General features: G+C 40.4%; 1 protein-coding gene across 1 annotated transcript; it reads left to right on the plus strand.

Moving 5' to 3' along the window:
- Positions 1-1,820: 1,820 nt before the first annotated feature.
- LOC309714729 (vascular cell adhesion protein 1-like) lies at positions 1,821-27,149 on the plus strand. Its single transcript, XM_082547391.1, has 9 exons — positions 1,821-1,891; positions 2,121-2,498; positions 2,803-3,108; positions 3,190-3,450; positions 24,445-24,750; positions 24,820-25,080; positions 25,238-25,325; positions 25,486-25,525; positions 26,433-27,149. Exons 1-9 carry the CDS (start codon positions 1,852-1,854, stop codon positions 26,685-26,687), a joined length of 1,935 nt encoding a protein of 644 aa, XP_082403517.1. The 5' UTR covers positions 1,821-1,851; the 3' UTR covers positions 26,688-27,149.
- The last annotated feature ends 152 nt before the right edge of the window (positions 27,150-27,301 follow it).

Consider the following 27,301-nt stretch of genomic DNA (forward strand, 5'->3'; position numbering starts at 1 on the left):
AGCAAACTGAGAAGAAACATATAAAAAAGGGGGTTTGGGGGCTCAAATGATTAAATTTGAACCTGAGCTATTATTTCAGTGAGTGTGGGAAACACACATGAAAAATTTCCCAACACTGCTTTGAATACACAGACAACAGAAGTTTGAAATAAGCAGTGCTAGTCTTGGGTAATACAAGTCGTGATACTGTGTGATAACACGTTTGTCTTCAAAAACAGTTGTTAAAAAAATACATTTATGTTACAGAATGATTGTGAGCCAACAGCATGTCTCAGGAGTAGGGATGGGTACCGGTGTTCGATGCCATGACATAAACGGTAGTAACCAGACCGAAAAGCAGCGCACATTTCGGTGCTTTATTTCGGTGCTTTTTTTTCCTGAGCTGTGATACACTTCTAGCCAATCATTTTACGTTTCCGAGGATAGTAGGCGGGCCCAGGTACGTACGTTCTTTTAGAGCAGAGCTACAGATTAAAAATGCCCAAGGCGAAGCGGTCAAAAGTCTGGCTGTACTTCACAGCAAAATATGCAAACTCAGCAGCCTGCAACAAGTGCTTTAAGCTGATACTGTGATACTGTCAAAGGAGGTAACACCTCAAATCCGATGAAACACCCGGCGACGCATAGCGTTTTTTTTTAAAGCCCAGAAATGCGCCGTATTTGATAGCTTGCTGCGAGACCTCACACCAAGCACCTCTACTGCGGGTGGGTTGCCTGTTATGCAACATCCCCCAAAAACACAAAGAGGAGAGTCCTGGCCCCTAGCCCTGCCAGTGTAGCAGAAATGATGACGGATGATGATGGCAGCAGCAGCCGTTCTTCTCTGCGTGAGTAGCTTCATGTTGTTCGAGTGTAATTCACGTTGAGTAGGCTAACCACGTTATTACATTAATGCATGTAAGGTGAACTAGCAAACATCATCATAGCTACATGCGGCTGTCCTCTTGTTTGATGGCAGATACTCCCTTCACCCTGGCCAAAAAGGCTAAAATGACCAAAGAAAAAGTGGGAAACAGTTAAACATGAGAGGTTTTGGACAAAGTTTGTGTTTTTTCCATTGTTTAAGCACTGCTTCCAGCCAAGAGTGATACCATATATGCCCCATAGCTGCAGAAAAGGCTAACATTGTTATCTTTTTACAAAAAACAGCTGAACATGAGAGGTTTTTGGACCAATTTTGTGTTCTCCATTCTTTAAGCACCGGTTTGAGCACCGGCACCGTTTCAAAAGTACCGATTTGGCACCGGTATCGGATAAAACCTAAACGATACCCATCCCTACTCAGGAGTGAGATGTAAGATTTTAAAAGTCTTTATTTAAGGGAAAAATGCAAGGTCAAAAAGTCAAAGCAGCCAATAGTCACAAATAATGAAGATCAGGAATAAAGTGATAGGAAAAAGTCAGTTAAGAAGACAACTGATGGAAATGAGGAACAGGTTATCGTGTGAGGGAAGAGTCAGCACAGGTGAATGTAGAAGCAGGCAGGTAGGAGTGGCAGTTACTGAAGTGACAGGAGTGTGCATGATGGGAACATAAAAAGACTGACTGAATAAAGAAAGACAGAATACTAAAAGCATCACAGGCCTGTTTGCTTTGACATGACAACATCTAAACAGAGAAGTGTTTCACTCGCTGTGTTTCTGCTGAAACCACTTTTACTTTGTCGTCTCTCGTCTGTAGCAGTCTGATCATTTGGTAAGACATTCGTTTTTAAATTTTACTAACTGTGTTTATTACAAAAAACCCAAACACCTTATAAAAGATAATTTCTAGTTTGATATTTTATTTGTGTAATTATGTATTTTATTTATACAGGTGATGAGTTTTGTGACAGTCCAGTCTGTGAACATCATGACAGGCATCATGTTACTGAGTCTCCTCTTTATTCCAAGTGAGCCGTCTCATTACAGTCATTTACAGTCTGACAGATCAGTGCAGATAGAGAAACTTTACAAAGTCACACATTTTATATTTGTAAGTTAAGTGAAACATTTTGTACCGAAGGTGTAGAAAGAACAGGAGAAAAAAGCAAACCCATGACACTTAAAGTCAGATTTGTAAATATGAATTTTCTCTTCATTTAGATTTGCACATTTTAATTTTGCTCTCTGGATTCCCAGACTCTTTGGCTGCTTGTCCTGATTCTACAAACCTGTTCATCACTGCACCAACAGAGATGGAAGCTCTGAGTGGATCTTGTTTACAAATCCCATGTAACTTTAATGATGCTGGACCAGTAAAGTTTGACAGCACACAACCTGTCTTTGCAGTGTGGATTAAAAGTCATTTTAAACTTTATCCAGAAAACGTGATCTTCAACAGCAGTGGGACAGTTAACATCTATCCAATGAATATTACAGGAAACCTGAAGGAGAAAAGCTGCACCACTCTGTTTTCCAACTTAACCACAACTTATTCAAACACATATTACTTCAGAATTATGAACTGGCCGTTCAGATCAACAGCTTTTTGTGAACCTGTTCAAATAACAATTAAAGGTGAGAGACTTTTGATATTAGTATTAACCAATGAAAAGTCTAATTGTATTATTAACAGGTCAGATGTCACATAAATATACCTATTCAAATATTTTCTCTCTCTATTTTCTATTGTTAAACACTACCATTATGTTAATGTTTGGAGAAACAGTTTTGTTCTTCTTTGGCTCTTTGAGAGTTAAAAAAGTATATGCTGAGTCCTTTCAGTTTCATGATTTTTGAATGGAAAATTATTATTATTATTATTTTATTCTGTCTTTCCTGTATTATCAGTGTACAAACTATGTTTCATGTTAAACCACAGATTCTCCTTGGAGGCCCGATATTGCAATCCCAGGTGATCTGAAGGAGAAGGAGTCTGTCACTATAACCTGCTCAGCTCTCACTCCCTGTCCACACTCCCCTCCTCAACTCACCTGGAATCTCCAACAAGACTCTCCTAACGAAATAGAGGAAAACACAGATGGAAGCTTTACAACTAAAATCCAGCAAACAATCACTCTGTCAGACACACATGATGGAAAGAAGATCAGCTGCTCTGCCAGATATCCTGTGAACCAAGGAAATGACATCAAGACAGCAGAGACAGAAGAGACTCTCAGTGTTTCATGTAAGACAATCAAAGGTTTTTTTTTAAAATCCTGCCAACTAATCATAATTTATGAGATATCATTTTCTTTCTTTTTCTCAGATGCTCCTAAAAACACCTCCGCATCCATCAGTCCATCAGGTTTGGTGTCAGCAGGCAGCTGGGTGAACCTGACCTGCTCCAGCAGAGCCAAACCTCCAGTCAGCAGCTTCACCTGGTTCAAGAAGAGCAGAGATGGAGCTGTGAAAGTATCTGAAGGAGAGATTTACAGCTTCAATGTAACAGATGGAGGAGTTTATTACTGTGTGGCCACTAATGATCTGGGTAATCAGACATCATCAGAGATTCGTGTGTCTGTTACAGGTAAAGGCCGAAGCTACTGATGTGTTGTATTCACATATTTTCCTTTTTCTTGTCCACGAAAACAAACATTAATGGTAAATGGCCTGTATTTGTATGGCGCTTTACTAGTCCCTAAGGACCCCAAAGCGCTTTACACATCCAGTCATCCACCCATTCAAACACTGGTGATGGCAAGCTACATTGCAGCCACAGCCACCCTGGGGCGCACTGACAGAGGCGAGGCTGCCGAACACTGGCGCCACCAGGCCCTCTGACCACCACCATATATAACTTCAAGTGGTAATCAAATGCATTTTGCATCAATATTTCAACGTTAAACTGTAAATTGATGTCAGAAAGTAATTGTCTTACATAAAGTGCTAAAAAAAGAGACAAGAAAAATACAGACATTTTCTAAACATATTTTAATTTTTTTATTATTTATTATATTTATTATATTACATTTATATTCATAAGGACGGTAAAAAGCCTATAAAAAAACATTAACTTTATCCTAAATTAGCTGAAAAAACACAGCACAGCCACTTTCATCATGAAAAGAAGAAATGCACAAATAAAAAAAAATGGTCACAAAATAACAGAAGGTGATAATATTAAGTTTTCTAGTAACACTACTCTACAATAAGCTGAAGAATTAAGACTCAAGACTAATATGTCTCAAACTGACGACTGGGGTTAGCTCCAAGTTCGATTTATCTGAGTGAAAAGAAAACAGGACAAAGCCACATAGAAAGCATCATAGTCGCGTCCCCTCAGGGGGCTGTGTTTAATGTGAAATGTTCAATTTTCTTTTATTTCATCTTTTTGTTGCTCTAAAATCTCGTTGCCTTGCAGATGAACAGTCAGGAAAACTGTTCGGTGTCTGCATTGTAGTGAAGACTGTGGGAATCATACTGCTTGTGAGCACACTGGTCTTATTTGAGTGGTGAGCCAGCTGCTTCTATGATAGTCATTTATAACTATTTACAGGCTACAGGGTTAATTTTACTTCTATTTAAGTCGATTAAGTCGATTTTTATTATTCATAATTACAGAAATGAACCAAAAACTAGTTTCATTTCAATTTGTTTTTTTCTTCAGCTGGTTTAGATCAAGACAGTTCAACAAACCAGAGACAGAAACCATCTACATGAATCAAGCTGCATCATAGTCCAAACTAGTGCAACAGGAGGACAAAAATCTTGGACATCAGTCATGTGAACATCTGCATGCTGACTGAAACATCTGTATAGGATTCAAAGTAATGTTAATATTTGTGAAACCTACTGTTTAAGTTAACTAACATCATAGCGTGGTGTTGCTGCACAACAACGACACTGTACTTATTGTGGTGTTACTGTGTATATGATATGATATCATGAATGATAAAGTGTCTGTTTGTGGCTGATTTACTTCACTGGTGAAGAACTGATAAAACAAACAAAGTTTCTATCAGCTTTTACAACAACATTTCTTAATCATGTGGTCAGTGATTCTGTGTACTGATTTTATGTGTGCGTTCATTTTTTAAGATATTATTTGTTCCATGAATACATGAATGTGCCCATTCAGTGGTTTGTTGTGTCACATTGGTGGTTCTAGATAAATGTACGTTATAACTGATACAGTTTCTGTTGAATCAACTGTCATAAATGATTGTGTTCCTATAAAATATAAAAACTTTATTTACACAAATGAGGAACAGGTTAAATCTTTTGATTGACTTAAGTGATGAGCTTTGTGACAGACAATCTGCGAACTTCCTAATAAATATATTACTCATTCTCCTCTTTATTCCAAGTTGGCATTTCAGTCATTTACAGTATGAAAGTTCAGTGCAGATAGAGATTCTTTAGAAAGACACATTTACTGTTCTGTCCTCACTAGATGTGGGCGTGATTTAGCTTGTTTGACAGACAGTGAACAGAATGAGAAGAAGAGAATGCTTTGAACTGAGATTCTTCTTTACTTCGATCTGCATCTCCAGTTTACAGGCCATGTTACTGAGGCTTCTTATACATGGTATCCTTTATCCATTTTCATTACTCTCCTTTCTCTTTTCTTTTTGTAAAACTAAATAAACACAAAACAGATAATTACCTTCTCATTCACTGAACATACATAATGTACTAACTGAAACTTAGTTTTCATGACAACCAGCAAAAACATAAATCTTAAGGTTGCCTAAATTAAACATAAACATCACCTTCAGTTAACTAGCATTATTGATCATAGCAAGTTAACAAGCACATGCTAATATACAGTCGCTAGCACACAAGTAGCTTTACAAATGAGTAATGACCACACAGCTGAAATAGTAACTCAGTATACTCACATTACACATGCATCACAAATCAGATAGTTATGGTTATAGTATGTAATGGAAACTTACAGGCATGCGTGGGCAAAGGTTTCACCTCCACTGAGCACTTGGAGCAAACTAGCTGGGCATAACAACTTCCCAAGTGCCAACTGTGGCCACAAGAGGGTGCCAAATCATACAAACAAAAGCATATTACCACATTAAAGTTATACCAACACATTTACACTGAATCTGTTGACTGGAGAAAGGAAAAGAAAATAACACTTATTTGTTGAAACAGATTTATTGAAACATTCATCGCAGATTCTCTTAATGTAAATTTGAACAATGCGAAATACAGGGCTACTAAACACTTTTTTGTAATTTAAAGCTATTGCTTATTATTTTCACATGGGTCGTTGGGGGTGGGGGTGGGGGGGCATTTTTGCGTGCTTTAGAGACAGAAAAATTTACATCACAGGTCTCCAAAAACCCAGTTTCAAAACTGTTTTACATATCAATGCTAAGTAGCCACTCTTATATTGAGGCCAGAACTCTGACCAATAAAATAAAAAAGACATTTTGTCAAGTTATTTGTGTTGGATGCTAGCTACCTGCTAAGTTTAGATAATGTATTTGTTATGACCTGGGTGGCCGGTGTGTTTGAGGAGCGGACCCAAAAGCAGAAAAGAAGACGGAGAGTAATGAAGTTTAATAAAAAGCGAGCCTTTTATTCTGGCTGTTTAAAAAATGTAGAAACAAAAAGGCAATGGCGACAAATAAACTATAACCTGAACTAGTGAAGCTGAAGCTAGACATGGCATGTGTAGCCACAAAAGCTGGTAGGTCTAAATTTCCCACCAGAAAGTTCTTTCGTATGCAAGGAGGAGGGGAGCAAGTGAATAAGAGCGCAGGGCACAGAGACTAAACAGGTCTTAAACAGGCCATTTATTCCAGAGAAGGAAGAAAAAATGGACTTAACAAACACAATTTTAAAAGATTCATATACAATAAAAACGTTCTCTGCATGCTAAAACGCCTGCCGACAGCAATAAATACGCACTATTCAAGAAATAATACAATACAATGTTTCACATAAACTAACAATCCCCCCCAACCCCCTGATACCACTGTCCAGCCACGCTCGGGTGAATGTTCCTTTTATTTAAAACCAGGGAAGGAATTCCTCTTCTTAAATAGAGACCACGCAAGCCAGAAATCCACGGAGGAACCTTGTATCTCGGCCCTGTCTCTGCCTGAAGGGCGCGTTGCAGCCCAGCCCAGCTGCACTCCACAATTTGAGCTTGATTACTGTAAACGGAGCCTCCCTCGTAGTACCGCCTTGAAACAGACAGACATTGGCCAGCTACGTAGTCGGCATGGCCGCTGCGACCCTCCCCTGACAAAGCTGCACTGGGTGCACAAAAGTGGGGAAAGCGATTCTCACATACCTATGCAAGCATAGGTGCACCTCTGCCCTGCTGTCGATTACACGCGTCATCTCCCACTGTCACCCCTCTTGCAGGAATGGACTGGGTTGCTGTGTTACGGTGGCCGGTCCATCTGCAAATGACCCGTCGCACCCCAAGATCAGGCAACAGGTCCGCCCACAGTTCAACAGGCGCCTGCTATTGTCCGCCCAGTCCACAGTGGATTAACATCACTGAAACACTGAAACACTGAAACATGGAATATAAATATCAGGGTAAAACCATGCAAACAAAATCAGTACTGTACGCACCAATACACACTAAGATCAAAACAATACAAACCATAAAACAAACATAAATTTCCACTGTGAGACACCTGAACCTGAGAAAAACCGAGACTTGAGACAACATGAATTCCAGGAATATGAGGCAAGACAGGCAGACGATATTCTAAAAGCCTTGAAATAAATATGGTCTAGTACACCCCATGCCCCCCTTTAGATTCACCCTGCCTGCTCCAGGTATGACTGTGATTTGGGACGGATGCTGTCAGCCGTCAGCAAGCTACCAGGATACTCCAGGAGTTAGACTCCATGTCAGTGTTTGTAGTGCTGGTCAGTGTATGCCTGCTGGAGTTGGTGCCATAATGGCTGTGTCTGTGATTTTTCCTCAGGAGAGTGGAACACAGGACTGCAAGACACACGGGGTGTGTGAAGGCACAGGGGCAGAGAGCACGGGATACCAGCACTTGGGAGAAGACACGTCACGGGAGTCGAGGGAGCACTTTTGGAGATTCAATGTGTGGTGTACATTTACCTCACTGTAAATAAACCCACTGTTCATTTCATTAAGTCCAGCGTTTGGGTCCTTTCTCCAACATCCCCCACGGTCTGCCCCCCAGACCGTGACAGAACGATCCTGCCATTATGGGCCCAGCGGACTCAAGGACCGTCTCACAGGAGGAATTGCTCGCCCAGCTCTGGAAATACTGTCGGAGCATTATCCAGGCGGCAGATCCACATCAGAGACACTTACAGGTCGTATTTTTTGATTCCTTCTTATCATCAATCACCTCATCTGTGAGCTTTTTGGACATTAAGAGACTAATTTCGATTATAACCACGCTGAGGGAAAGTTCCTGTTTTGAGCTGTTTGGTTTGGGCTGTCCGGGCAAGGAGGATATGGCAACCTCCCTGGGAGCCCTTGCTGCCTATTTCTTTTTTCATAGGCTGATAGCCTCCCCGCCGTCGCTTGCAGCTCGCTTGTTGGACCCTCCATTGCGGGGGAAACGTTTCACACGCCCTCTGCACCTCACCACATCTCCACTCACCTCTGCGGCACCTGCTGAGTCAGCAGACCAAGGACCGGCAGCTCAAAATCACACAGCTGCTCTCCTGTCCGGCCGGCTGGTGGAACCTCAGCCTGATACGCTGGCCCCGGCATCGTTACAGAAGCGACGCTTGCGCCGCCGGCGTGCCTCACCGCAGTCAGACTCTAAAACTTTCCAACAGCCGGCTGTGGTGAGTCATATGGACAATTCTTCGTCACTCACCTCTACCGTTTACTCTGGGGCTATGTTTATACGGCCAGCTGCCCAGCCGGTAGCCAAAGCGCAGCCAGCGGCCCAGCTGGTCGCCGTACCACAGCCAATCGCCCAGCTAGTAATTCGGCCGTCACCTGCTGAATCATTCCCCGCGACATCTACCTCACCGCCTACCGTTTCATCCCGTTCACCATCTACACCACCCGCTGCTTCACCATCTGCAGCTGTAACACCGTCGTCATCTCATCCGCATGCAGTCACCCCTCAGCCATCTTCTCCACCAGCGGCAGCCTCCATTCCACTACCCACTCCAGCAGCCCTGTCCGGAGGGGGCGACCTCACACGCGTCCAACGCCTGATGGACTGGGTAACTCACACCACCAACGCAAGGGCAAGAGTGGTGGGGTTAAATGCCATCGAGGCAATCCTGGAGGGAAGTCCCTACCTCGGCCAGCTTAAGGAAGTTTCCGCCTTCCTTCGCACCCTGCATGAAGCCCGGGGGGTAGTGCAAGCTCGGGAAACCCCAGACTTTGTCCAGCGGCAGCAGCTCGGCGAGCGGGAGCTCAGCATGCCCGAGCAGGAGCTCAGCGAGCGGGAGGAGCCCGCGTCGCCAGCTGTGGAACTCAGCGAGCCGGAGCAGCTCAGCGAGCCAGAGGAGCTCAGCGTGCCGGAGGAGCACTGTGAGCCGGAGGTGCTCAGCGAGCTAATGCCGGAGGAGCTCGGCGAGCCGGAGGGGCACTGTGAGCCGGAGGAACTCAGCGAGCTAATGCTGGAGGAGCTCAGCGAGCTATTGCCGGAGGAGCTCGGCGAGCCGGAGCAGCACTGTGAGCCGGAGGAACTCAGCGAGCGGGAGGAGCCCGCGTCGCCAGCTGTGGAACTCAGCGAGCCGGAGCAGCTCAGCGAGCCGGAGGAGTTCAGCGTGCCGGAGGAGCACTGTGAGCCGGAGGTGCTCAGCGAGCCGGAGGAGCTCAGCGTGCCGGAGGAGCACTGTGAGCCGGAGGTGCTCAGCGAGCTAATGCTGGAGGAGCTCAGTGAGCTAATGCCGGAGGAGCTCGGCGAGCCGGAGGGGCACTGTGAGCCGGAGGAACTCAGCGAGCTAATGCTGGAGGAGCTCAGTGAGCTATTGCCGGAGGAGCTCGGCGAGCCGGAGGAGCACTGTGAGCCGGAGGAACTCAGCGAGCTAATGCTGGAGGAGCTCAGCGAGCTATTGCCGGAGGAGCTCGGCGAGCCGGAGGAGCACTGTGAGCCGGAGGAGCTCAGCGAGCTAATGCCGGAGGAGCTCGGGGAGCCGGAGGAGCACTGTGAGCCGGAGGAGCTCAGCGGGCTAATGCTGGAGGAGCTCAGCGAGCTATTGCCGGAGGAGCTCGGCGAGCCGGAGGAGCACTGTGAGCTCCCTTGCGCCCCCCGACCTCTCCTGCTTGGCTGCTTTCCTCCAGGGAGCAGGAACGGGTGCAGGCACCTGCTGAGCACCAGTCGCTCCCACCTGCAAGGTGGGTACTGGTGCAGAGGTAGACTTTTCCCTGGCTGGCCTCACACACTGGACCGGCACAGGTGCGGATCTAGAGAGCTGGCATGGTGAAATGATCTCTTGCCACTCCTAGTGCCACTCTAGTTTTGCATTTGAAAGTGTTGTTTATTAAGATAAGATAGCATTAACACTTTAAAAGCGGAATGAAGGTGAGTGTTATTAACACTCTGTGTGCCGCGTCTCCAAATCACATGACCGACATGCAATTAAGCTGACGTAGCAACAAGCTGCAACCACGCTGAGTCTCTATTTCAGCTTGTGTTGAAAGTTCAGACTTCAAAGTAAACTACAGTTAATAATAAGATTAACAGTTCATCTTCATATTTTAATGTAACATCTGTAGCTTTACTGCAGAGTTTTCAGTTTGAAGAGCTCTGGATGGAGCAGCTACAAAGTTTGCTTTTCTTCACATTTGTTGATCAAATGGTTTGATGAAGGACTCTCGCTAGCTTTGTCCAAGTAAAAGGTTTAACAGTACTTTCATAAACAGCGCTGTGTTTTCTTTCGTACACTTAAAAAATGTTTTCTTTCAATTAACACGAGCTCGCTGTGTTGGCCGACAGACTTCAGGTCCACATTAAATGATTACAACATCATCACTGCTGCTGTTTTGTTATCAGTCCTTTTGTTTAAAAAGTGGGGTCTGCATGAGCTTAATATTGCCATACTTTTAATTGACACGTGTGCTTCTTGAAACGTTTCTGTTGCAGGTCTGTGCCAGTGAAACTTTACATTTACTTGGTGACAACTGAGCTACAGAGCTACAGATTAAACAGGCCAGGCAACAGTAACCTGACTTCCATTACGTATCGGGAAGAATTCCGTGGACTCATTGTCAGACTCTACACTGGTGCAGCGGGTCATCGGTTTCTCCTGGTGCACGAGAATGCCATGTGGCAAAGATATGTAGGCAATTACTTGCCCCCACGCTCACCTGATCTAAATCCAAGGGAAGACCTCTGCAACATTATGTATCAGTCCATCTGACATAACCAGACTATGTAGGAGCTCAGTAATGACCTGGTCCAGATCTGGGATCCAGGACACCATCCACTGTCTCATTAAGACCATACCCCAAATTGCCAGGCATGAGAACAAGCATACGGATGATATACAAACTACTGAGTACCATTTTGAGTGGCTGCAATGAAGTTTGAGCAAAAATATCCTGCTGCATCATTTTTTCTATTTTGATTTGTGGGGCTTCTTTGAATTAATCCCTGTGTAGGCTGGAAATGTTAACTTCCATCAAACAATGTGGCTTCCTTTGTCTCTAACACAGTACTTGCCCGATATTAGAGGTGAGTGGATCGATCCAAATATCAATATTATCGATACCAACACTAGTATTGGTATTGGATTGCTACTAGCACCACTGGATCGATACTTTGCTTCTATCCTTCAAGGTCAGTATGTAGCCTGCTGAACTGTGTTAATTATTTCTTTGCAAAAAATAAACCTCAAGCATGCACTATGAAAAATGCGGAACCTTTTTGTGTGCTATAGAGACAGAAAAAAACCCAGTTTCAAAACACATTAAAACCTGAAAGGTGTGTTTTGTTGTGTTAGCTAATTATTGTAGAAAATAACAATTGTGATATAGTGGTGATTAAACTGTGTTCAGAATTTGCAAATTGAGAATTCATCTCCTAAGCAATGGCACACTACTCTCCCTCAATTAGCTGCCTAAATACTGGCCCTGTATTTACTTGGTATTGGATCAAAATTTACCAAAATTTGGAGTGTGGCACAGCACTGCTGTGAATGAGGGAAAGTGTGAATGTTGATTTTTTTTTTAAATGTCCAGGCAAGTATATACATTTTAAATAACAAGATATAATGATACCAATTAACAGAAAGCTTCAGGTTCTTTATATCTATATTATAATTCTTCATAATTAAACAATAAGAACAAGTAGTCTGATGTCCTCTAATAATTATGGAGCTATAATTTAAAATACAGTAATAACACATTAAATGTATGTACAAAATATCAGAATCAGATCACTATCGTTGATACCACCTTGAATTTTGCTTTGTATTGCACATAACTAACCCATATCAGTTTGATATTTCCCCCCATTAACCTCTGATATGTTTTCAATCTTCCTTTAATGTTTTTGAGCGGTGTATAAAACGCTGTGAAAAAGTGTTTCCCTCCTTCCTCATATCCAATTTTTTGTATGTTTGTCGCACTTAAATGTTTCAGATCACTAAACAAATGTAAATATTAGACAGAGATAACACAAGTAAACACAAAATGCAGTTTCTAAATGAAGGTTTTTATTATTAAGGGGAAAAAAGAATTTCAAACCTACACAGCAAATTCAAAAGTGTTAAATTTTTTGGTGTTAATAGTCTCCTTGCAAAAGTAGAGTTAATTTTACTCTAAGCAGAGTCACATTCTTTTAATGTAACTCTGAGGTGTAAAATGATAGTAGTTAAAATCGAGTGTTAAAAATGAGTGTTTCTCTGTCAAATCTGGAGGTGTTAAAATGGAAACATTAACTCTTGACCTCTTAACTCTGAACTCCTAGAGGGGCTATGACACCAACAGAGTAAATTCACAGACTCCGCCCTCAGCACGGCTCTAATCGAAGCTGAAGTGAAGCCGTTTCAGAACATTTTGCTCTACATATTCGAGTTGTTTGCCATGCTTGGTAAGTCATTTTTTCAAAGATTGTTTCAATTATTATTATGAGCTTTTACTTCTGTGGCTCTTTGGAGTTGAGACAAAGCTGTGTGAAAGGCATTAGCCGTGTTGCTCGCTGATAGCATAATATTCTGTTTTAGCTAGCTGAATATGGAACGCCAGGACTGCCATAATGAATTAATTAAATACACCATTAAATAATTAATTAAATGTGGCAATAATTAATTAAAATTGGAATTAATTAATTAAATAAATAGTTATGACACATGTAATTAATTAATTATTGACACATTTAATTAATTATTGACACATTTAATTAATTATTGACACATTTAATTAATTATTTAATGATATATTTATTTATTTCATTTTGGCAGTCCTGACGCCTGGCTCTCGTCATGAAATAATTTTATCTGTCAGCCTCACCCATCAAACTCAGGGGGCGGGGTTAACGCTGCCCATGCAGCTTCTCTAACATTTGATTGGTTGCCGTGCAAAGTAAGTCAAAACAGGTCGATCCTAGAAAATCGATTGCTTGTGTAGACTTGGGGCAGCCAGTTATCCCAGAATGCAGATCAATTCAATTCAATTCAATTCAATTCTTTATTTATTTGTCACATGTAGTTATAGCTGGTACAACATACAGTGAAATGTTTTTTCTGGCTAAAAAAGTACTCCCCCCGACTGTGCAAACATGCTAAAAAGGATTTTACATAAGCTAAGAAAAAAAGGAAAAGAAACAAAAGTTAAAAGTAAAAAAATATATAAAAAAACAATGTAAAAGTCCATATGTTTGTGCTTATAAATATATATCCATGACGTGCAAGATATTGCACTGTAATGAGTTGAATGAGAAGACTATAAAAATATACATATTTACATAGTACAGATGTATATAATAAGGTACGGATAAGGTTCAGAGAAGAAAGATAAAGTGCAAATTATGTACTGTGTGTGAGATTGTCCATCATGTTGTCCGGTTTGTGTTTTGGTTGAGGAGTCTCACAGTTTGTGGGTAAAAACTCCTCCTGAACCTTTCTGTTCTTGTTTTCAGGCTACAGAGGCGCTTCCCTGACCTCAGTGGCCTGAACAGTTTGTGGGCGGGATGGCTAGAATCCCTAATGATCCTGATGGCCCTGGATCTGCACCTTTCAGCATAGATGTCCTGCAGTGCTGGTAGAGATGTTCCCATAGTGCGTTCAGCTGTGCGCACAACCCTCTGCAGGGCTTTCTGTTGCTGTACTGTGCAGTTCCCGTACCACACCATGATGTTGTTGCACAGGATGCTCTCAATGACACCAGTGTAGAATCTCCTCTGTATATTCTTGGAGATCTTAAACCTCTTTAGACGCCTCAGGTGATAGAGGCGCTGTCTGCCTTTACTAATGAGGAAGTCCGTGTGTGTACTCCAAGTGAGGTCCTCGTTGATGTGGACACCGAGGTATTTGAAGTTGGAGACTCTCTCCACAGGGGTTCCATAGATCTGAATTGGGGTGTGAGTTTTCTCACCTCTCTGTTTTCTGAAGTCAATCACCATCTCCTTTGTTTTACTGATGTTCATGGAGAGGTGATTTGCCACACACCACTTTGCTAGTCCATCCACCTCACTCTGGTAGGCCGTCTCGTCGTTCCCAGAGATGAGTCCCACCACCACTGTGTCGTCAGCAAACTTCACAATGGAATTAGTGGGGTGTCTGGCCGTGCAGTCCGCGGTGTAGAGGGAGTAGAGAAGGGGGCTCAGTACACATCCCTGGGGGGCCCCTATGTTCAATGAGAGTGTATGGGAGTACACATCCCCTATTCTCACTGACTGTGGTCTCGTGGTCAGGAAGCTATAAATCCACCTGCACAAAGATGTACTGAATCCCAGATCTTGGAGCTTACCCGAGAGGGTGTGGGGAACTATGGTGTTGAATGCTGAGCTGTAATCTATAAACAGCATTCTCACATAGTTCCCACATCCCTCATCTAGATGGCTCAGTGTGGTATGCAGGACCTGTGCTACAGCATCTCCGGTAGATCTGTTTGTCCGGTATGCAAACTGCAGTGAGTCGAAGTCGGGAGGAAGGAGGGAACTGATGAAGGGTTTCATGAGCCTCTCAAAACACTTCATCACTACAGATGTTAGGGCTACTGGGCGATAATCAAATCACAGGCAGCAATGGTGGTGGTGTAGTTTTAAAATACCCCGTTTTTCTGTCACCAGCTACACTTTTAACAGTGTTTTAGCCGCGAATGTCGCGCCGTATGTCTGGTCAGGTTGTCAACATAGAACATGTTTGCAAAAGTGCTCAGATGTTTTCAGAGATTTCACTAGCTCTGCTAACAGTTAGCATGCAGAGTGCACCGAGGGGGTACGTTAACCGGTTTGTTTACATATTCCACTCTCCGTGTTCCACATGTTGCATTCGCAGATTCTCATTTTCACCGAACGATCGTCTCTTTCCGCCTGGTCTTGTGTCTCTGTGCTTCTGTAACATAAAGAACGAGCTGACATTTTTCTCACGAAACCAGCGATCAGCTCAACAGACCCTCAGTTTACCTGCATGCATCCTCCTCCTCATCTGTCAGCTGTTTAACACCTGCTGCTAATTCAAGAAACACGCCTAGTTACCTGGTGATAGTCACAGTTTAACTGGGCAGCCGGTGCTCGATATAACGCAATGTCAGCGCATTTTTCTGCACAAGATAAGTAAATATAGTGTTTTCCCCGAGCGCAGAGCTGCTGGAGCTCGTTTCCTTACAGAGCACTTTATAGGCGAACAGCTTTATCAGCGGCTGATGTCCAATCACCGGCACACAGCTTTGAAACCTCAGCTGAATTTTAGCTCTCAGTGGTTAAACGCTGGACTTCATTCACTCAGGTTCTGTCTGTCGGGTCACGTTTACTTCGCTGTTTTATTTACAACTGAGCAAATCGGTTTGGCTGAGGTTAAAGTTACGTTTCATAACTGCATAGTTTCACAGACGTTTAATGGTTCACTGGCACATGTGTTAGACTGAACTATCATCTAAATATCATCTGTTTTTTAATAGTTATTCAACTGTATTCTAAGCACCAGCTGTCTGTTAGAATGTGATTTTTTTTCTCTATCTGTTGGCAGAGGTATAAAAATGCGCAGGAAAATCTGACGTGCATGGCAAACTTCACCGACGATATTTAGGGAGGAATAAACACACATCAAACATAAATGAACCATTTGTCTGTCTCCATAATTGAGAGAATTTTCTCTTCTTATGTCAACACTCTCTCTCTTTTTTTTTTTTTTTTTTTTTGCTTTTTCGGTCATGTTATGTTTACCTGTCAAAGGCTTGTTACAAACTATGAAACACATGGTGCAGACTTCTGGATGTTAGAAGAAAACGAATACTGCTCATGAATGAGACTAAAGGCAGGAAGGTGTCCTTTAAAACTAAACATGTTAATAGGACCTCCCTGTTTATATCATAGTTTATGATATAGCACGTGTATTTCAGTAATAGCCTGCTGAGGCCACTATACGTGCTGGCCTCATATCAAATGTGAAGGCAGACTGAGTCTATGTTTGACGTTTTTTATATCTAATCTTCCTTTTCAAACATTTAAACAGCAGCGAGTCTGCAGCTGAGGGAATACAAATTCAAATTGTCGGAACAGGTTTGCTCGTTTCTTGGATTCATTTGGTGATTTATTAAATGTATAACTGTTATTCTAATCTGCTGCTGAGTCTCTTACACTTTTCTTTATGCTGTATATTTTCACGTCTCTGGAATAGTTGGCAGTTAGATAGTCAGCTGGGAAACTTTGTGTTAACTCATGGAGCTGAGGATATCGTGGATATGCTGACCTCGCTGCGTGGTGTACAGAGCGAGGTCAGCATGATTAATATTCACAATAAAAATATTAGCCGAACATCATGAAGTCTGTATGTGTTTCATAGTGTCGAACAACCTTTGTACAGTTAAAGCCAGCAGTTACTACATGACGGAAACACCAACGTTATCTCTTTTATGTGTTTATACACAGGTCATGCTGATTACTGAACAAAAACCCAAAGATCAGATGTTAAACAGATTTATTTGCTCTCTCTCCTCCTTAAACATGTTTTTAATGTTAGTTATAATTCAGAATTGGCGACTGAAACACGTAGGACACATAAGAACATCAGGAAATAAAACATCGATAAATATAACCTCAGTAAAAGAAGTCAGCGGGGGTTACTACAGCTGTGTACCGGGGCCTGCGCTTTGTCGGTGGGATTGCTTGCGAGGCGAGCGGGTCTATCCCACGCTTTGCCGTGAGACTGGGCAGACATCTCCGAAATCATCGAAACACTTTTGCAAAGAGGCTGTATCTTGACAAACCGACCAGACACATGAAGATTAAACCACTACATTCTCGGCTAAAAAAATATTAAAACGGTATTTGGTAACACACAAACAGGGTTTTTCAAAGCTCAGTTCTGTTAGCTTCCACATGCCGGTTGTTGTGTGCTAGAAACAATGGCCACCAGGCCAAAGCAATGGTTTTGACTCGATCAGCGTTAACCCCGCCCCCTGAGTTTGATGGGTGAGGCTGACAGATAAAATTATTTCATGATGAGAGCCAAGCGTCAGGACTGCCAAAATGAAATAAATAAATATATCATTATATAATTAATTAAATGTGTCAATAATTAATGAAATGTGTCAATAATTAATTAAAATGTGAAATACATAAATAATTAATTAAATATGTCAATAATTAATTAATTAAATGTGTCAATAATTAATTAAAATGTGAAATACATAAATAATTAATTAAATGTGTCAATAATTAATTAATTACATGTGTCATAACTATTTATTTAATTAATTAATTCCAATTTTAATTAATTATTGCCACATTTAATTAATTATTTAATGGTGTATTTAATTAATTCATTATGGCAGTCCTGGCGTTCCATAGCTGAAAGGTATTGTTTGCGGGCAAATACCACAGCCTTGAAAAAAAGCTTGCATGTGAATTTTCAGTCAAACTTTTGGTCAAATACACCTAAAACAATGTCTAGAATGTGAAATGTTGGTATAATGGTGCTACTTGAAGCCTGAAAACGATCGCCCATAAAAAAACAAAACAAAACGAGCAAACAGCAGTAGCAGACGTCCTGACTGGGTTCTACGTTAGCATTTAGATCCCTCCAGAGTTTTGTGCACACGGTTTAGGTAAAAATGAAAAAGGTTTTACATTTAGTTCAGTATTACCTGTTGCCTGTGTCCTTGTCTTTTGGGAAAATACTTTACACAAGTAATGGCTCAAAGAGGATTCCTTTTTTTTCCTTTTACTGTGCTGCAATTGATTACTGGATTATTTGTGCCATTAATTAGTGTCAACTAATTTTTATTCGATCTCCGCACAGGATATGCTTGTGAAGATGGAATATGGGGGAGAGCAGAAGTGCGTTGAAGTTCCACAAAGGGATGAATGAAGGACATGCATATTGTATTGAAGAAATAAGTGATGAGATGCTGTTATTTGCATTTACCATGTCAGACCTTTTGATAAACAAAATTCTAATGAAAGTGAGAACATGTATACTGTTACATCTTTCAGAAAATGTTTTGAAATTGTGGTGCACAGTTCAGAATAAATGTTTTTCAAAAACCATTGCATCTTTTTAGTAAATGTTTATTTCCAAAAGAAATTTCTAGAAGTTCAGAACAGTAAAATTCCCGCTTTTTAGAATGAATTAGAAGATAACTCTTACGTAGTTAAACTAAAATACTCTTTGAGAGTTAATATCTAAACTCTTAACACCAAGTGTTAAATTATCAACTCCAGACAGATTTGGTGTTTAACACTAAATCAGAGTTAACGTACCAACTCTCCAAAAAGAGTTAAATTAACACTCTCTGGTGTGGACCCATATAGACACTTTAATAGTGTTGAAATCAAATCCGACAGTGTTAATTTGGACATGCTGGATTTGCTGTGTACCTGTGTGAAAATCTTCCTAAATATATTAGCTGGTTGGGCCACCCTTAGCAGCGACAACTGCAATCAAGCATTTGTGCTAACTAGCAATGTCTTTTTAGCAGTTGTCTTTTATGAAGCTTTGGAGGAATTTTGGCCCACTCATCTTTGCAGAATTGTTCCAATTCAGTCACATTGGAGGGTTTTTGAGCATGAACTGTCTGTTTAAGGTCATGCCACACCATCTCAGCGTCATTGAGTTTAGTCTTAGACAAGGCCTTAAAAAGCTCTTTATTTCGTTTCTTTTAAGACATTCAGAGGCAGACTTGATGGTTTATTTTTGATAATTGCCCTGCTGCAAAACCTGTGTGCTTCAGCTTGAGGTCATGAACAGATGACCAGACTTTGTACTACAGAAGAGCAGAGATGGAGCTGTGAATCTGAAGTATCTGAAGATTTAACAGGGGTCTAACCCTATATAGGAAATTGTGAGAGAAACTTTTTCCTGCACTTCTGTAATTTTTAGGTTTTTAGTTTTATTTATGAAGTAAATGTCTTTATTAATACAAAGCATCACACACCCCTGGCATTTTATATTGCCTCCACATATTTCCAGTTGTCTCTATTTGGGAGTGATCCTTTCTCTAAAGAAAACAAACCCTGCTCCTGCTGCAGGTATTACTATGTTAATGTTAGTTAGAAAAACTGCTTTAAACCCTGTTTGGACATTAGACTTTAATGTTGTTTAGACTTTAATAAAGATGTAACTGGTTAGTATATGATGTATCTGATGACTGATATGGTATGAAATTTACACTTCAGTGGTTTTCTTCTCGTCAGAGAGCTCTGAGTTTGATTCGTGTGTTCATATATGGGCATAAAAGGCTGACTAAATCACTAGAGATCATATTTAGATGACATCATGTGTGGAAGAAAGGAAATTGCAAAGGTTTGTCACAGAAATTTGTGTGCCTGTACTCACACAGGTGGCAGAAACTTTGACTGATAACAAACTTCCCCAATGTGTTTAAATGTTTCTGCTTTTATTTAATCAGTCATTTATTGGTTGATAAATAGATTTACATGTCAGCCAAAAGCTGCCATATAAATGGGTTTCTCCATTAATCTGGAGTGGTTTTTTCTATGACCCAAGAGGAGAGAAGGATATGTAAACACGAGTGAAGGCTACGAAGAACTCTACACTGAGGTGAAGAAAATACGAGAACTGTAGTGAAGTAGCATAACATTAACAAGAAATATGAAACCTATAAATGTGTCTCTTTTACAGTTTAGTGAAATTACACAAACAACATCCTGCCACTTTTTAAGTTCAGTTTTTGTCTTAACTTCACCTGTAATAACTGTTTTCAGGTGAGTTCTTGTGGTTATAACAAGAAGCAGAAGTTGAAGGAGGAACTCTTTTTTTTTCACAAAAACAGAAATAGTTCTGCAAAATGTACTCTCCACATACTTCAGCTTTTTAAATTTGAGTCTTTATGTTCCTGCCAACATGTTTTGTATCTTCTTATGGGATTTGTTATTCATATGGGAGCTTGAAATCTTGAAATAAATGTCCAGCTACCATTGGGTGAAACTCTGTAGGCTATGGATGTATACAAAAAGTGTGACATGTTGTTAAAAGTGATCAGAATGTTCAGTAAGACAAGAAAAGCACTGTGTAAATCCAGCCAGCAAACTGAGAAGAAACATATCAAAAAGGGGGTTTGGGGGCTCAAATGATTAAATTGGAACCTGAGCTATTATTTCAATGAGTGTTGGAAACACACATGAAAAATTTCCCACCACTGCTTTGAATGTGCAGACTATAGTAGTTTGAAATAAGCAGTGCTTGTCTGGGGTAACACAGGCCGTGATACTGTGTGATAACACGTTTGGCTCCAAAAACAATTATTATAAAAATAAATTTATGTTACAGAATGATTGTGAGCCAACAGCATGTCTCAGGAGTGAGATATAATATTTTAAAAGTCTTTATTTAAGGGAAAAATGCAAGGTCAAAAAGTCAAAGCAGCCAATAGTCACAAATAATGAAGATCAGATTGTAGGACAGAAAAAAGTGATCGGATAAAACAAAGTAAGAAGACAACTGAAATGAGCGACTCTGAGTACAAGGGACATAATGAAGGAATGAGGAACAGGTTAGTGTGTGAGTGAAGGGTCAGCACAGGTGAATGTGGAGGCAGGCAGGTGGGAGTGGCAGTGTCTGAAGTGTCAGCAGAGTGCATGATGGGAACATAAAAAGCAGATTGACTGAATAAAGAAAAACAGAAAACTAACAGTTTGCTTTGACATTACAACATCTACACAGAGAAGTGTTTCACTCGCTCTGTTTCTGCTGAAATGACACATTGACTTTTACTTTGTCGTCTCTCGTCTGTAGCAGTCTGATCATTAGGTAAGACATTTGTTTTAAAATTTGAGCAATTGTGCATGTTACAAAAAACCCAAACACCTTATGAAAGATAATTTCTAGTTTGATATTTTATTTGTGTAATTATGTATTCTCTTTATACAGGTGATTTGTTTTGTGTCCAGTCTGTGAACATCATGACAGGCATCATGTTACTGAGTCTCCTCTTTATTCCAAGTGAGCCGTCTCATTACAGTCATTTACAGTCTGACAGATCAGTGCAGATAGAGAAACTTTACAAAGTCACCCACTTTATATTTGTAAGTTAAGTGAAACATTTTGTACCGAAGGTGTGGACAGAACAGGAGAAAAAAGCAAACCCACGACACTTAAAGTCAGTTTTGTAAATATGAATTTTCTCTTCATTTAGATTTGCACATTTTAATTTTGCTCTCTGGATTCCCAGACTCTTTGGCTGCTTGTCCTGATTCTACAAACCTGTTCATCACTGCACCAACAGAGATGGAAGCTCTGAGTGGATCTTGTTTACAAATCCCATGTAACTTTAGTGATGCTGGACCAGTAAAGTTTGACAGCACAAGACCTGTGTTTGGAGTGTGGATTAAAAATAATTCTGATATTTTTGCACATCCAGAAAATGTGATTTTCAACAGCAGTGGGACAGTTAACATCTATCCAATGAATATTACAGGAAACCTGAAGGAGAAAAGCTGCACCACTCTGTTTTCCAATTTAACCACAAATTATGAAAACACATACTACTTCAGAATTATGAACTGGCCGTTCCGAGCAACAGCTTCTTGTGATCCTCTTAAAATAACAATTAAAGGTAAGAGAGTTTAATTTCATTCTTATTAAGAATATAAAGTCCAATCATTAGCAGTTTAAACATCAAAAAGCATTATGGTCAAATAAAGAGGCTGATATCACTCTGTTTATTTGCCCACAACTGTAAAGTGAACTGGAATGCAGAATATTATAATAATATTATAATAATATTATATTTTGTATTCTTTATTGTGAACAGTAAAATTGGGATTCATTCAAAAATACCTTTAAAAAGTATTTAACAGTGCTCTGCAGTAAATATAGGTTTTAAAAATCTGTACTGCACACTGTCAACAGATATATTTACCACATATTACTCAAACCTCCTTGAGGTCAATACCAGTTGTTCAGAAGACCTTAACCTTCCTGCCTTCTTGGGACCTTTTTGTGCCACTGCTATGTGTTAAATGGCTGCCATTTCCACTGTGTTCAGTGGAATATAACCAAACTTGCCACAGGATAGTTTTTACCTGTCAATGTTAATATTCCAGTGTGAATTCCTTAAATCAGCCTAAAATGGCTGAGCAGCAGAAATCCCCACACCCATCACCCTGGGGACCATTTTCTGCCCATTGACTTCCATTATAAACGCTATTTTTCAACCCCAAATTATCATCATATGATTTTATTTTTTCTTCTTTTCTTGGATGTCAATGAAGACTCAGGGCCTTGAAGTTTTAATTTTTAAATTGCAAAAAAAATGCAAAAAAAATAATGGCAGGTCAAAATGTATGTTGGTGCCAATCTTTGGTCCATCTAAAGGCCTACTTATAATGACAATCACATATTACTTCAACTGGTTTTTTGTGGAAATATTTAGTTTCGTTTTTTGGTTTTTGGGGCTTATAACACAGGGCGCTCATGTAATAACACTGGGATTTGAAGGGTTAAAACAACGAAAATATAATTAAAACTTTACATGAATATTTCAGGGAGAAGTAGTTTTACAAGGTTGGCTAATTTAAAGTGGAATAAAATATGGATATATGGTCTTTTTATGGCGTGGCTGAGAATGGTCCCTAGGGTGATGGGTGTGAGTTTTTTAAAGGATGGCAGGAGGGTTAATCAGCTTGTGCAAAGCCCTTAAAAATGAACACAACTTCAGCAAAACTGCAAGAAAACTGAAAATTAAAAATCAAAGAGAAGAAATCATTCAAATGAATAAGTAGTGACTCCTTCACAAGCTACTGCTGCATCAACACAAACTAACTTCCTGACACAAATCTATCTTTACATCTCTTTCCCAACATTCCCTGCACTTAGAGGGGACGCAAAAGGAGAAATCCTTTCTGTTAGTGATTAAAAACTTAAACAGTTTTTGCATATTTGTCACTTCTGCATGTTTGAAATGAAATAAAGTTCACGATTAAACAAATATAACCTAAGTAAATTTAAACATTCACTTTTTAATGGTCATTTTATGTATTTGGGGACATCCAGGGTTTAGGCAGACCTATCTGACCCTGTATGAAAAATGGCACTTTCTTTAAAAACACATCACAACCACATTTTCCAAAATTTTCAAAGCAAGACCAAAGCATTACATTTTTAGGGGGATGTAAGCCTGAGTTTGTTTGTTCTTTTTTTTTTCTTGCTGGTGCGTTTTGGACCTTTGTCCTGCTGCATAACCCAAGTGAGCTTCAGGGCACAAACAATTGGCTGGAGATTTTTCTTCAGAATTTTCTGGTAGAGATCAGAGTTCATGGTTCCATCAATTAGGGAAAATCATCCTGAAGCAGCCTCAGACTGTCACACAACCACCACAATGTTTGATTGTTGGTATAATGTTCTCTTGATGAAATGCTTTGTTAGTTTTATGCCCATTGTAACAGGAAATTTCAAGTTTCATCTTGTTACTCGAAAGAGTATTTTTGGCAGATGTAAGTTGTGCCTTTGTGTTCTGTTAGCTCTATTTATTTTCTCCTTAAACTTTCCCATGGAGACCATTTATTGCCCAGTTGCGTATTCTTATTTTTGAATCATGAACTCTGACCCTAACTGAGAAAAGGGAGGCCTGCAGTTCTTTGGATGATGTTCTGGGGTCTTTTGTGAACTCCTGGATGAATCATAAATACACTCTTGAGTAATTTTGGAAGGTTGGCAAGAAACTTCACCACTGTTCCAGATTTTCTCCATTTTGTGGATAATGGTTCTCACTGTGGTTCATGCGGCATCACAAAGCCTTAGAAATGCTTTTGTAATCCTTTCAGCCTATAATATGTCAATGACTTTGTTTCTCAGCTGGGTCTTTAAATCATGGAATAATGTGCTGCTGTTTGAGGAGTAGTCTGGGAGTAGTCAGTAATTGTCACATCTTGTATTGTTTTTATTCAATGTTGTCACGTTTTTCTATCCTTTTCTTGACGGTATTATCAGTGTACAAACTGTGTTTAATGTGAAACCACAGATTCTCCTTGGAGGCCCAATATTACAATCCGAGGTGATCTGAAGGAGAAGGAGTCTGTCACTATAACCTGCTCAGCTCTCACTCCCTGTCCACACTCCCCTCCTCAACTCACCTGGAATCTCCAACAAGACTCTCACAACGAAATAGAGGAAAACACAGATGGAAGCTTTACAACTAAAATCCAGCAGACCATCACTCTGTCAGACACACATGAAGGAAAGAAGATCAGCTGCTCTGCCAGATATCCTGTGAACCAAGGAAACGACACCAAGACAGCAGAGACAGAAGAGACTCTCAGTGTTTCATGTAAGACAATCAGAGTTTGTTGTTGAACTGAATCCCATCGGACAACATGATTTATGTTTTTCTCTCCAGATGCTCCTAAAGACACCTCAGCATCCATCAGTCCATCAGGTTTGGTGTCAGCAGGCAGCTGGGTGAACCTGACCTGCTCCAGCAGAGCCAAACCTCCAGTCAGCAGCTTCACCTGGTTCAAGAAGAGCAGAGATGGAGCTGTGAAAGTATTTGAAGGAGAGATTTACAGCTTCAATGTAACAGATGGAGGAGTTTATTACTGTGTGGCCACTAATGATCTGGGTAATCAGACATCAGCAGAGATTAACGTGACTGTTGGAGGTAAAGGCTAAAGTCATAAATGTGTTAGATATTCTCCAAAATTTTCCTTTTTTTCTTTTTCTTTCATCTAACTTCAGGTTGTGAACAAGAACAGCCTGGATCAATGAGTCAACATTAAATCATGCTTTATTTGTTTTTTACTTGCTGTTTTCTGTAGGTCATGTTTCATCCCAGTGTCCACGTATAGGAGGAATCATTGGAATCATTGTACTCTTAATCTTACTCTGTTTGATTGTCTTTACTTGGTAAGTATCGTCTATCTAAGCAAAACACACGAGTCAGTTAGTTAATTTTATTTTTACCTTATAATAAAGACTGTTTTTTCCATCACACTTGACTTTGCTCAAATATATATTTAAATTAAAACAGAATATAGTTAATACAACTGTCTCTAACGTCTTCCAGGTGGTTGAAGTCAAAGCATCAAACTCAACAACAGACTCAGGTAAGAAAACTGAAATACAACACTACCTGTAGTGTTACCTGACTCTTCAGATAAGTATTTATTGTAATACTTCTATCAGAGCAGTCTAACTATTTAACACTTTTGTTGTCTTCACATTCTATACATAGCTGTTGCTCTCAGGGTCAGAATTGTCCCATTATCACCAAAGATCTAAAATAAAGCCATTTAATTTTAAATGCCAACACCATTTTGCATGGAAAAAACCTGTATGTGAATACCAGAGTTTTCCTTTTTCACAGTGCAGAATGACTGCATTCATCCAGTTGCAACCACTCATTATTATCTTAAGAAAGCTGCCACATTATGTGTTTCTCTACAGCAACACATAACAAACATTTATGTCTGAATGGAACCAGCTGCCTGTTGGGTGTTACTTCAGTGCTAGGGTTGTAGAGTTATGGCAGCCACTTCACTCAGTTGTCCCAGACCTCGCTTACGGCGGGGCATTAGTATATCTGGAATGTGTTTACAATGCTTCACTTGTCACACGCCTTATTCCTAAATGGACTGATCCATATCTGCCATCTCCAGAATGGCATGTTGTTTTCTGATAGCTAGTGAGATTACCAGATGAAATGTTTGGACAATTTACTCAAAGGGGAAACTGCATATATTTTGGGTCGTAGAGTCATCTCTGTGACATTTAGTGGTGCCATGCTCCCCTAGTTGTCATATGATGGTGTGGATTATGTTATCTTGCCATTTTTTGTTATACCCTTTGAATTTGAAAAACCAACATCTAAGGGGTTTTCTGTTGTTAAACAAATTTTAATGCCATTTTTGAAACAAGGAAAAAAGGAAGGTTAATGTAAAATGTCTAAAAACATGAATAAGAATAGACCCAACTCACAGAATCATAGAACCTTCTGCTGTTTTATTTCAACAGATTCAAATAACTGAACATCGGGTTGATGAAGAGCCAGCAAGTAAAACAGAAGGAGAGGAAGAAAACATCCATTATGGAGAGATCAATTTCTCTACGCTGGGATACGAAGTGCCCTCTGACTCAGTGCGGGACAGAGGTGAGCAGCAGGATACGGTGTACGCACAGGTCAACAAGCCAGAAAACAGCTCAACACAGAGTGCTCATGGCCAAGAGGAACTTTTTCCTGAAGAAAAATTGAGAACTGTAGTGGAATAACAAGAAGAAACTCGTCCAAATGACTGCAAGGAAACTCTGTTACTCTGATTTCTGGGTAACATCCATCCCTACTTTACCTTCCACCATTTAATCCTCCCCTCCACCTTCCATCTTCTTGAGTTCCAAAGTCCTCCTACAGACTACCCAATGATGCTGCCTACCTGCATTCTCCTCCGACACCACCTCACTGTCTCCTGTCTCTTTTCAGATTGCAACTTCTGTCCACATGTGTACAACTTCCTCCACTTTTATTCATCATCTTATATTCCTCCTCCTTCCTGAAGTAGATGTCAACCACAGCTATTTCAGTCCTGTTCATAAAATCCACTATTTGTCCTTCTCTTCTTAAGACCATACTTACCCTAAATCTCTTCATAGCCCTTTTTAACTTCACCTAATAGGTCATGGGAATTTCTTTTTCTACTGACATCCAACCTGTGGGGAATACACACTGACAACAGCAAGACATCACAATTACCATGAATTCCAGGATTAAATGATTCTAATCCCTTTTCTTCAGCATTTTAAAAAAGTCAGCATGCTGCATTAATAAAATAAATACTGCAGATTCACACCACCAGGTGGTGATGACCTGACATCTCTGCTACACTTTT

The sequence above is a fragment of the Aulonocara stuartgranti genome (genome assembly GCF_965226115.1).
Source record: "Aulonocara stuartgranti genome assembly, chromosome: 9".
NCBI lineage: Eukaryota > Metazoa > Chordata > Actinopteri > Cichliformes > Cichlidae > Aulonocara > Aulonocara stuartgranti.